Raw genomic sequence first — 12,395 nt, 5'->3', positions numbered from 1 at the left:
AGTACGGTGACTTTTTGCTAGTTCACATACTTCACAATGAAAACTAGAAACATCGAATTTCATAAATAAACTCGGAAATAATTTTTCTAAATAACCAAAAGAAGTGTGTCCCAAACGCCGATGCCATAACCAAATTTCTGATTTATTCTTCTCCCCCTCAGACCCTTGCGCTACTAGGGCTTGCCGCAATTTGTCGCAATCATTAGACTGCAAGTCTAAGTAATATAACTGTCCGCGCTTAATACCACAACCAATCGTCTGTCTGGTTTGGATGTCCTTAAACACACAAAAATCAGGCCAAAAAATTACAACACAAGATAAAGCTTTAGTTATTTGAGAGACCGACAAAAGATTATAATCTAATGATGGAACAACTAAGACAGAATCTAAATGTAAAGTGTCGGTGAGATTTAAAGACCCTTCCCCAGTAACTGGGGTTGTGTTACCGTTAGCTGTGGAAACAAGTTTTTGTGAGGATTGTCCAACTAATGACACCTGTCTAGAATCATAAGTCATATGATTTGTTGCACCAGAATCAATTATCCATGTACTATCTTTAACAGATGCAGAAAAAACCTTACCATCACTTTCTGTAGCAGCCACTAAAGCGGAAGCGTTTTCAGCAAAATCATCCTTTATATTAGCAACAGCTGCTGTTGAGACCTGTTTGTGATCCTTCTTCTTCTGATCGCGGGTGTGCTCCCACCATTCTGGATATCCTACAAGTTCAAAACAGCGGTCTTTTGTATGACCAATTTTATTACAGTTATGACACTTTAATTTGGTTTTATCAACAGTAGTGTTCATCTTAGCCTTGGATCTATCTTGCCAGTTTTGTCGTTGACGAGCTACCATGGCTGATGTGTCAGAATCTCCTTTTAAAGTAGCATGACGTACTGCTTCTCGTCGAACTAAAGCATAACAATCTTCTAAATCAGGAATTGGATCTTTACGTAGAATTTCTCCTTGAATTTGTTCGAAATCACCATCTAGCCCAGCAAGAAAGATGTGTACTCGTAGTCGTTCAGTTGATTTTTGATATGCTTCAATGTCATCGAGATCTTTCATAACTACCTTATCTCGATGATCTAATTCACGAAAAATCTCAGTTATCTCCCCGTAGTATTCAGAAAGAGACTTCCCACTTTGTCTTGCAGCAAATGCTCTTTTATTCAGACTAAATACTTGGAGTTCATCACTTCCATCATAAAAGGCCCTTGATAATGCACTCCATATTTCTTGGGCGGTGGGTAAGCGTATGTAGCGTTTCATGATTTCAGGAGTCATAGACATTAATAACCATCTCTTCACTTTCTGATTTTCGGCATACCATTTCTCATAGCCATCATCTGATTCTGAGGGTGGCTTTGTCTTTCCTCGTATGAATGATAATTTTTCTCTTTCGGCGAGATGCATCTCCATTAATTGGGACCACATATCATAATTAGATTCAGTAAGAATGATTCCTGCATTAAATATACTTTCTGAATGCACCATGATTGGAACTGATTTTGTTCCAGATGAGTCAATACCTTTTCCACTCATTTTTTTTTTTTTTTTTTTATAACACTTCAGATTTGAATTGTATAGTAAATCAGAACAAGAGGGTAAATAAAGAACCTATACACAAGATGAGAGAGGTTAAAAAAAAAGGAGCTTAATAATCTTAGAGAGAGAAAGAAAATACCCTACTTTTAATGGAGGTTGTAGACGTAATACTTCTAATCCAATACCCAACTCTTTCTTTTGAATCCCAATTTCAGGACTTGTTATTGCTCTGGAAAATTCAGAGTGCTCAAATAAAATTGTAAGACAAGATTTCTTCTTGTTTCCCGCTGTACTAATTGAAGAAAAATAAATCTTTTCCTCATCTTCTTATGAACGAACTCATAGCTCTGGTACCAAGTTGAAAATGGTGATGAATAACTTTTCTTTTATTTCTTATTCATACTCTTTTTGAATATACAATAGCTCATATATATATATATATGAGAATTCCTTAAAATAAAAAATATAATTATCTAAGTAATTACAGCAACATAATAATATGTAATATCTTCACAATAATATATAATATATAGATATATGAATATATATATAAAATATTCTCTAAGGATCTTTACAGTTTTCACATACACAAAAGAATGAAATGGTATTCATGGGCTCACTCAGGGACCCTAGTTTGTTGTTAATTGAAATGAGAAACTTCATAAATTTATAGGGATCTTATTAGTTAATTGATTTTAAGTAGGGTGTAATTCAAAAAGAGAAACGATAAATTACCCAATAAAAAAAATTTGAAAATTTAAATGTAATTAGAATTAGATTAATAAATAAAATATGATTTAGACCGTCCATAGGTGGAAATCCCAATGAAGAAAGAAAGAGAGGTTTATATATGCAGCTGTTCCCAAGCACTTTTGCTTAGAGAACAATCAAATATCCCCTAAGAAAATCATTTTTAATTTCATCGGGATCATTTAACTAATTAAAATAGTTCAAGTATAACACATGAAAGATTACATATTTTTCTTCTTCTTAGTCTCTCATTCTTCTTAACTTGATTATTACGATATCTTTTTGAGCCTAACCCGCCGCCGTTGTTGCCGTCTTTGTCAACTTTTTGACATCATCATATACTTTTGACATACATTTGTATATAAACAAGTCTGTCTAAACACTAGTTACAAATGATTGATCATTGGTGAGTAACGAGATAAGGAAAAGAGAAATGGATGTGCAATAATATACGTAAAGATCGATAGAGAAGGTCGAAGAGAGGAAGATACTACTATAATTTGATTGATTTTATCGTCAATATAAAGAAATGGCATCGTCCAATGGAGGAGTTCCACCGGGATTTCGGTTTCACCCTACGGATGAAGAACTTCTTCATTATTATTTAAAGAAGAAGGTTTCATTTGAGAAGTTTGATTTGGAAGTAATTAGAGAGGTTGATTTGAATAAGATGGAGCCATGGGACTTGCAAGGTAAATTTCATCTACATTTCTTAATTTTACCCTTTTAGGAGTAGTTTTTTGTTCTCATCATGTCATGGCATGCATGTAGAATTGAAATGCATGGATGGTAAATCTTCATGTTGGATACCATTGAAGAAGCTTGAATCCCAAATCTTAACACAAAGTAATGAACTCATAGTTGCAGGCTACTAGGTTTAAATTACAAGGTTAATTTGGTAATTCTTCCTAAACAAATTGAGTTTTCAAGTATTAAGATTTTGAAAACTTTGATTTTAATTGTTTAATATTTGTAAACTAGCTTAATATCCCAAATTAAAGGAATTGCTCTCTAAATTGGGAAGCCTCTCAATTGTTAAGTTGTTTTTTTTTTTGTTGAACTACAATTGTTAAGTTGTTGGTTCCAAACTCATAAGTTCACTATCTTCATATTGTTTTTCTCAATTTCTAGTCATCCGACCAGATCCTGTACTAGGGGAACCGGTTATCCAATTTCATGTACAAGTATCCAATTTGAGCAGGGTGGGGCCAATGCATAGTTTTGGATAAGTGATCCTATGTTTACTAGACTCTACAACAATCCTATTTGACCCAAATAAAAGTGGTCCCAATGGTCCCTCAAGGTTCATCAAATTATTTTGTTTGGCCCATTTGAGCTACTTTTTGTCAGACCAAATGACATTTTCCCGACTATATCATCTCACTATGATCGGGCAATAACGCAGATAAAATCAGATAGAGAGTCTTTTTAAAAAAAAACTTTTCTTTGGATATATGATAGTTTCCTTTTCTTTTCAAGAGTTTAGGTGATTTTTGTATTAGGGTTTCTAAAACATACATCAAATGGATATGATAAGACGGATTCGTCAATTACTAAAGTATATAAGTGGAAGATTTGATAAATGATTTAATGGCCACAACTTAATATACTAGCTAATTTAAAAGACAATATGAGTTCATTTCTTACAAAAAAACAACAATTGATTAAACAATGGGGTTCCATTGACTCTTCAGTTTGAACCAAAGAATCACTTAGATATGATTAAAAAAGATTTTTTCTACGGAATAAGCGGGCCTTGAAGAATGATAATATATGTTAACCACTCAAACTGATAAGTACTGTTGGAGTTCGATAGAAATATAGATTTGAGCAAAAGTTTTCCAGTTAGCGTTCATAAAGTTTTCTATGTTTGCATGAATATTTGGCAATCATGCATTTTATTTAAGAAAAACTTCCCTTTCTTGAACATATTAAGAGACATGTTTTATATGCATTGATATGAGTATATATTGATATGTTTGTGTGTGTACAGAGAGGTGTAGGATAGGGTCAACACCACAGAATGAATGGTACTTCTTCAGCCATAAGGATAGGAAGTACCCAACCGGATCTAGAACAAATAGAGCAACAAATGCTGGATTCTGGAAGGCAACAGGGAGGGACAAATGCATCAGAAACACCTTCAAGAAGATTGGTATGAGAAAAACCCTAGTTTTCTATAGAGGTCGAGCTCCACACGGCCAAAAAACTGATTGGATTATGCATGAGTACCGTCTTGAAGACATCGACGATTCTCAGAGCAACGTCAATGTAAGTAATTAGAGGGTGCTATATATCATAAGAAATATCTAATAAATATATGGCCCTTAAATTTCACTATACTTTTCACGTTTCCTTTTTTATTTTCAATATACTCACAAAATATTAATGAAAAGAAAAACCATATGAAAAAAATATGTCTACCAGTCTGACAATATTGAATTAGGTCGTATAACATAAGGAAATGACCTAGGCGAGTTCCCTATCAACGTTGTACAACATAAGGGCTCGACGTTTCACATACAAGTTGGTTTAATGTGTTAAGTTTATGGTCATCCAACTCAAAACCAATTGGCAAGGAGTGGAGACGACCTAGACATTATATTTTTGGTTGCTAGATAGCCTTTTTCCCATCTGAGACTATTATCACGGAATGAGCATCTTACCCTTCTATTGTGTGCTAGGTACATTTCATGAATGCTCATTTAGATGATCAAGAAAGACTCATTAAACTTGATTATTAATTGCAAAATATTTGACTTTTGATATTTGAAGTTGTTAATGGTATGAATAGAAATTGGGTTTAATTAATTGCATGCACATGCATATGAGCCATGTGATAAGTCAATTGAATTAGTAAGTTTCAAGTTAGAACAGGTTTGGTAAAGATGAAGTTACATACTACTTATATTTCTACAACTAATTAAGCAAGAATCTGCTTTTGTAATTATGTCTGGTTTTATATTGGTTCAAGTAGTAGTAGTATTTGCCAAGTTATTATTGTCATGGGTTTCTGAATTCAGATCCCACTTTTTCAGGCTTAGGGTTTAAGTTACCCTACAACTCTCTTTAATATACATTCTTTAAATTTATTCAATGGAAGTCTACAATTATCTTCTTCATCCTATTACTTTTAAGAGTCTAGCTAGGGTTTTTAGTAAAATGTTGCATGCATGTGAATCATATTTAAAAGAGAATAGTCAGTGTTTGACGGCCAAGCTGGTGTGAGATATTTTTATTTCTGATCACATATTTTCATCAACTGTTCATGTTTTGTGTGCAGGAAGATGGATGGGTAGTGTGTCGAGTGTTTAAGAAGAAGAATTTGTTCAAGGTAGACGGAGGAAGCAGTAGCAACAACAACAACAACATTGGTGGGGCGGATCATCAACACCATTTACTCATGAACTCAAACAACAATCAGCATAGATCCCTAATGATGAGTTCTCTAAGAGACAACAACAACAACATTCATCAATATCTTCGTAGACACTCACCAAACACAGACCAACAATTACAGACGACTGCCTTTGATCTCTACAAACCACCCGACCTCGCCTTACATTACTCTCATCTGTCAACTCCAACTGACCATCATCAACATTACTTGCAACCACCACCACAACAAACTGAACATGACCATCTCCTTCAAATGCAACCCATGGGATCTACTTACCATGACTACAACTCAACTAATCCAACAATGCTTAAACAACTTTTATCAAACCAAAGAGACTGTGAAAGTGGTAGTGATGGGTTAGCAGGAGCTGGACAAGTACATGACTATCCACAACAAGCTGGTGGATCTGCAAATGAAATGGGTCTAGAATTGGTCGGAACGACATCGTCTTGTGAAGTTCCGGCTGTTGCAACACAACAGATGATGGGAGGAGGTAGTGGTGGTGGTGGAAGAGTTGATGATAATGAACAACAAGGACTGAATGATTGGGCTATGCTTGATAGACTAGTCATGACTAATAACAACACAACTTCTACTACTACTAATAATCTTCATCAGCTTGGAGTTGGGATTGATGGAGGTCATCATCAAGAGGAGTCTTCTTCCTCAAAAGGGGTAGTGAGTTTTGGTGAAAATGAACAACATCAACAACCAAATGCTTCATCATCATCAGTTCAGCAAATAAATCAACTCTCACTTCGTGGAGAGATGATGGACTTTTGGGGTTATGGAAAGTAATAAGATTATATCATCATCATCATCATAAGAAATATATGCTTATATTAAACATGCATTTTATTTGTTTGGCTACATTGCCTAACTATATATACATAGTATATCAAGTTTATTCAAATTAATGGATGAACATAAACATTAATTTAACTGGTAATGTATAATTAAGAGAAATTATAATTATATTCGGAAGTAGAATAATTGTGTGATTGGCAATGTAGTCGACTCAATATACAAACTCAAATAGACTCCATATTACATACAAAATTATACGTGCTTCCCTCGAAAGTAAAATATCTATAAAGTAACGGGAAATGATAGAGTGTCCAGCTAGAATGTCCAGTAAAATGTTCAAATTTCCTCATTTAGAAACTAAAGCGGTCCTTGCCGTAGTTAAACTTTGAAACACCTTGTCTTTTAGTGAATTCCACGTCAGCTGGGAACCCTTTAGGGCACCGAGTTGGACACTCTAACATCTCCCAAAAGTGACAGTGTACGCTCAAACACATGAGGCCCTTGACTACTTGAGACCCAAAGTGACCATTTTAGACCCGACCCGTCCTGACCATTAGACCAAGGCCCAAGGACGAAAGTTGTTGTTTTGATAAAGAATCATTTAGAATTTCTATAACAGTCATTCTGACGACTCGACCAGATGAAATTGCACACGGTAAAACTATGCAGCTGCCAGCTTGGTGTACTGGGAGTAGAAAATTTTGTATTAATGAACATAGCCCCTTCTCCATAAATATATAGATTTGGTTGAAGTGGGTCTGACCAAAATACTTCATGGAGGCAAAAGAGTGGAGGAAAATACCCAAAAGGGTTTGAATTGTTCTTTTCAAAATCTATCAAATCATTTAGAAGTGCTGGTCTTCAGAAATGTTGAATTTTGGGCTTAAACCAAATTCCTATTCTAATGGACTTGGACTTACTTTGTCCATGTAACAGACTCAAGGGTTTAAGTGGAGTATTTTTCAGAGTTTTAGGACGAGATAAAAACAAAATATATGACAAAAAAAATGTGGTGTGTTTAGTTGGCATCTCCCTTTGTGTTAGTAGTGCCTCTCTGATTATGGTCAATCCCTTTAGACACCCTACACTATTAACACCGAGGGGTGGACTGTGGGCGCAAAGCGACTGCTCAACACTAGTGTTAGAAGTTAACCGGCCAACTAGTCCACGACCCCTTTGCAAAAAAAACAAAAGGTCATGCTCATTTCGCAAGACCCGGTACTCTTGATGACCTTTTTGCAAAATAACCCACATTTATTTAACGGTCGATGTTAGTCCATTACCCTTTTGTAAAATAACGAATTGTTATGTCTTTCGCAAAATCCAATGCTTATGTCCCTTTTGCAAAATAACTCACATTTATCTAACGGTCTATACTAGTCCATGACCTCTTTGTAAAATAACAAATAGTCTTGTCCTTTTGTAAAATAACCCTACAAAATTAGTGAAAGGGAGAAAGAGAGGCTTCACAAATAATAGGAACTTGAGAACCTTCAGGGGGTGCCTTGAGAATTTAAGGGGGGTGTCTTTAGAATTTCTGTTTATTTATTCATTCGGTTCTATTTATTAATTAGACAGAGATGAATAGAGAGTTACGATAGGTGAGAAATAGAGAGAGAAATTTACAGTAGGAGAGAGTTATGGGAAGAGGGAGAGAGTGAGAAATCAACTTTCCCATCTAAAAGGTGGGGAAAAAAATCAGATAATTTGCACATTTTTTGTTCTTAGGAAATCGATTTTCTTACCCGAAGTGGCCAACGAAACAGTAGAAAATTGATTTTTCCGAGAAAACGACTTTCTTACTCACATTTTCACACGTATCAAACGGACCCTCAAAGTAAATTGACTATAACCTTATAAAAAAGAAAAGAAACATATAAGCATTTTGTGTAACTAATTTTTAAATTTTAAATCTATATAACTTTTTCTTGAGACGTCGGATTTCTATTAGAATTTATAAATTCAGAAAGGATTTTTCATTACCTTTCTAACAAGATCTACTTTCGATATTTTTTTCGAAAAAGAAAAAATTCACCGTCATACTTCCACTTTCATCATACCTGCATATTTCCACCACCATCGCCATCATTCCTTCATCAGCGCCATACAATCACCACCATACCTCCACACCGCCATCACTACCACCACCACCACCACCATATCAACACCATCACTGTATATTCACCACCACCGTACCTCAACCAGCACGATATCAGCCATCTGAAATAACTCTCCTTTTGTTCATATATGTTTAGTTCCTAATTTCCATAACACTTTGAATATATAAAGATGTTTGGCCAATAGATAAGCCAACTTCTATTTTGGCCATCTGTTTTGTATTTTCTCATTTGTCAATTTCAACAATTGACTACTTCTTTATCTTTTGGTGACACAGGATATGGACACACAATTGTTTATATAAAAAACTATTTTACAACAACTAGAAAAATTAAAATTTTTATAAGAACAATAGTTTTTAAGCGGACATCGTTCTTTTATATTTCACTCTTGTCTTCTAAGAATTGAAGCTTTTATTTTAAGTCTTATTTTCTTCCATAAACCCTAAACCTATACTTCTTCTTCTCGTTCTTCTTCATCATCACCAACAAAATTTGTACGGAGAAAAACTTTGGAGACATATCAAAGGAAACTTTTGAAGAATCTTCCATAAATATGAACTGTTGAACAAAACCAACCAAATCCATGACAGATCTGGTCTTCTTTATGAACCATAGAACCCATTGAAATCGAAAAATAAAATCCTAGAAAGTTGATTTTTTGTACCAAAACAACAAGCAGATCTGCTCGTGTTTTGTGGCAAATTATGAGAAAGCTGTCTATGTTTCCGTGGCAAACTACAAGATATATATTTCCGTAGTAAAGCGCCACAAATAGTAGTAAATGTTTGTTCATTTTTCACAAAATTCTGGTAGCATTACTCTTTTTCATTTTGAATTTTGCTCATTAAACCGCTTTCGATTCTTCCAAACTACAAAAATGATAATAAAATGATAAAAATTACAGTTTTACATCATCAATATCATTAATTCTTACTAATGGAAACGACAAAAAAACATCGTTGAGTGAAGTTGAGGGGTTTTATCTTCCTCATCCATCTAGGGTTTAATAATAAGATAGTGAGGTGATAGAAACTGCAGTTTCCTTGTAGTATTTGTAAAGGAATAATAATAATAAGGTTATACAAAATCCCTTAGGCCATATTTGTAGTGGGCGAATGGAATGTGATTCCTGGGAATCATGTTCCCGTAACGTGGTTCTTGAGAAACAGATTATTTTTGTCTGATGTTTGGTTTGAACATGAATACAAATTCGATTCATAACAGATTTCTAACTCCATCTGCCCATACTAAAGCTTACGACTAAAAAAAGAATCTTTTAAAACAATATGAAATCGATTAGAGTGAACAAAAAATGAGAGAGAAAAGGAAACAAAGTTTAAACAGTATGAAATCTTTTTAGTTGTGATATTGTATTAAGGACGATTTTATTATTAGTCACTATAATATTCTATTAAAGATAATTTTGTCTATAAATATTAAAACAAATCATTCCAGTGGAGCTGAATGAGAATCACAAACCTATCCCCTCTTTAGGTTCGCTATTACCCCTCCTGTTCTCGGATGAACAACATTACCCCTTGACATTCCCGAGATCGAAACATTAGTCTAGAATGTGATTCTCAAGAATCACATTTCATTCTCACACTATTCCCGCGCACCAAACATAACCTTACATGCATCATGTGGGGCCTAAGCCTATACTTTTATCACTCTCTTTTTTTTTTTTTTTTTCTTTTTTTTTTTTTAATGTTGAAAGATACTTTTATCATACTCAATTAACACAAGTCAATATTTCTACTTTAAACTGAACCGTTAACGTTGCAAAATCAATTGAGCAAATGTGAAAGAGTCTATAGACACTCCTAAATTTTGTCATTGGTCCGCCCCTCTCCTAGCACTCCCGCGTGCACCCTTACTCGCACTAACCCGAGTCGTTTAAACTAAACACGAAATAAGTCCGATCCGAACACCCTCAGACTGCATCGTCCGAGGAAATCTAATAAAGAGGGCGGGCAAAATTTAGGGGCGCCGATAGACTCCCCAACAAATATATACTGTATTTCTTACGTACATTATTTATATAATAAAACAGAAGGGAAAACGATGACTGAGACAAACATCCTTTTTTAATAAGAGATATTGTTTAGAAGCCCTTCTCAAAATTTAAAATATAGTCCTTCGTAGAAATAAAATTACCTATTTAAAAAACGATAATCCTTTCCTTCTTAGAAATAAAATAACTAATTTAAGAAAAAAAAGAAACAAAATAAATTCCAAGGGTTAAAAGAAAAAATTAAAATCTCTCTCTCAATAAAATAATAACTAATTTAAGAGAAAATAAACAAAAAAATAATAACTAATAAAAATCTCTTTCTCTCAATAAAATATAACAATAAATTTCGTAACATTTGATTGATACAAGTGTCCGTGCCCTAGGGACGGGATATGCCCAAGTCTATATAAAAACAGAAGGGAAAACGATGACTGGGATAAACATCCTTTTTTAATAAAACATATTGTCTAGAAGCCCTTCTCAAAATTTAAAATATAGTCCTTTGTAGAAATAAAGTTACGTATTTAAAAAACATTAATCGTTTCCTTCTTAGAAATAAAATAACTAATTTAAGAAAAATAGAAACAAAATAAATTTCAAGGGTTAAAAAAAGAAATTGAAATCTCTCTCTCTCAATAGAATAATAACTAAGTAGGCAAGTAGCCTCCGTTAACCAAAAAAATAATAAGTAATTTAAGAGAAAAGAAACAAAAAAGTAATACAAAAATATAATAACTAATAAAAATCTCTCTCTTAATTAAATTTCGTAACATTTGATTGATACAAGTATCCGTGCCCTAGATATACCCTAGTTTAAGGGGGGGGTAGTGGATCAAGACATTGGGGGACATTTTCATGTCCCCCAATGTCCGTGTTATTCGTTGGGGACATTTGAAATGTCCCCAAATGTCCGTGTTATTGGTTGGGGACATTTTAAATGTCCCGAAATGTCTGCGTTATTGGTTCGGGACATTTCAAATGTCCCGAAATGTCTCCAAATGTCCGTGTTATTGGTTGGAGACATTTCAAATGTCCCGAAATGTCCGTGTTATTGGTTGGGGACATTTTAAATGTCTCCAAATGTCCGTGTTATTCGTTTGGGACACGAATTTGGGGACATTTCAAGACAAATTAGTTTTGGGGACATTTGGAGACATTTTAGTGTAAATTTGGAGAGCTTTTGGAGAGAAAATGTCTCTCAAAATATGGAAGACATTTGAGGAAACTTGGGGACATTTCAGTGAGGAAGATAATAAATAATTATTATTATCAAATTAGATTAAATAATATATATAATATTATCATATTATTAAATTATACTATTATTATATTATTATAATATTATCTTATTATTATATTACTATATTATATTATTATTATATTCTCTTATTATATTATTGTATTATTATATAGTATTATATTATAATATTATTATTCTATTATAGTAATAATGATATTATTATCATATTACTATATTGTACTATTATTATATTATTATAATATTACTTTATTATTATATTACTATATTTTATTATTATAGTAATATAATATTATTATATTATATTTTATTATTATATTAATATTTTATTATATTATATTTTATTATCATATTATATTATATTGTATTATTCTGATATATTATATTATTATATTATTATTATATTATTATTATATTATGTTATTTTATTATTATATTATGTTATTTTATTTTATTATATTATTATTATATTAATGTCCACAGATATCTACAGATGTC

The 12,395-nt window shown here is 33.1% G+C and overlaps 2 protein-coding genes across 2 annotated transcripts; one reads left to right on the top strand and one right to left on the bottom strand.

The window, feature by feature from the left end:
- Nucleotides 1-238: 238 nt before the first annotated feature.
- On the bottom strand, nucleotides 239-1,469 carry LOC147551914 (uncharacterized). The gene is made up of 2 exons (XM_086672543.1): nucleotides 582-1,469; nucleotides 239-276 (listed from the first exon to the last, which is right to left on the bottom strand). Exons 1-2 carry the CDS (start codon nucleotides 1,435-1,437, stop codon nucleotides 239-241), a joined length of 894 nt encoding a protein of 297 aa, XP_086528669.1. The 5' UTR covers nucleotides 1,438-1,469.
- Nucleotides 1,470-2,686: 1,217 nt separating this feature from the next.
- LOC147551913 (protein BEARSKIN2-like) lies at nucleotides 2,687-6,706 on the top strand. Its single transcript, XM_086669768.1, has 3 exons — nucleotides 2,687-2,990; nucleotides 4,292-4,569; nucleotides 5,582-6,706. Exons 1-3 carry the CDS (start codon nucleotides 2,828-2,830, stop codon nucleotides 6,494-6,496), a joined length of 1,356 nt encoding a protein of 451 aa, XP_086525894.1. The 5' UTR covers nucleotides 2,687-2,827; the 3' UTR covers nucleotides 6,497-6,706.
- The last annotated feature ends 5,689 nt before the right edge of the window (nucleotides 6,707-12,395 follow it).

This window comes from Eschscholzia californica, unplaced genomic scaffold (genome assembly GCF_041429995.1).
Source record: "Eschscholzia californica isolate CP2 unplaced genomic scaffold, dmEscCali1.0.p SCAF_3, whole genome shotgun sequence".
In the NCBI taxonomy this organism is placed as follows: Eukaryota; Viridiplantae; Streptophyta; class Magnoliopsida; order Ranunculales; family Papaveraceae; genus Eschscholzia; species Eschscholzia californica.
The sequence above is the reverse complement of the archived record's forward strand: the minus strand, read 5'-3'. Positions and strand labels throughout refer to the sequence as shown.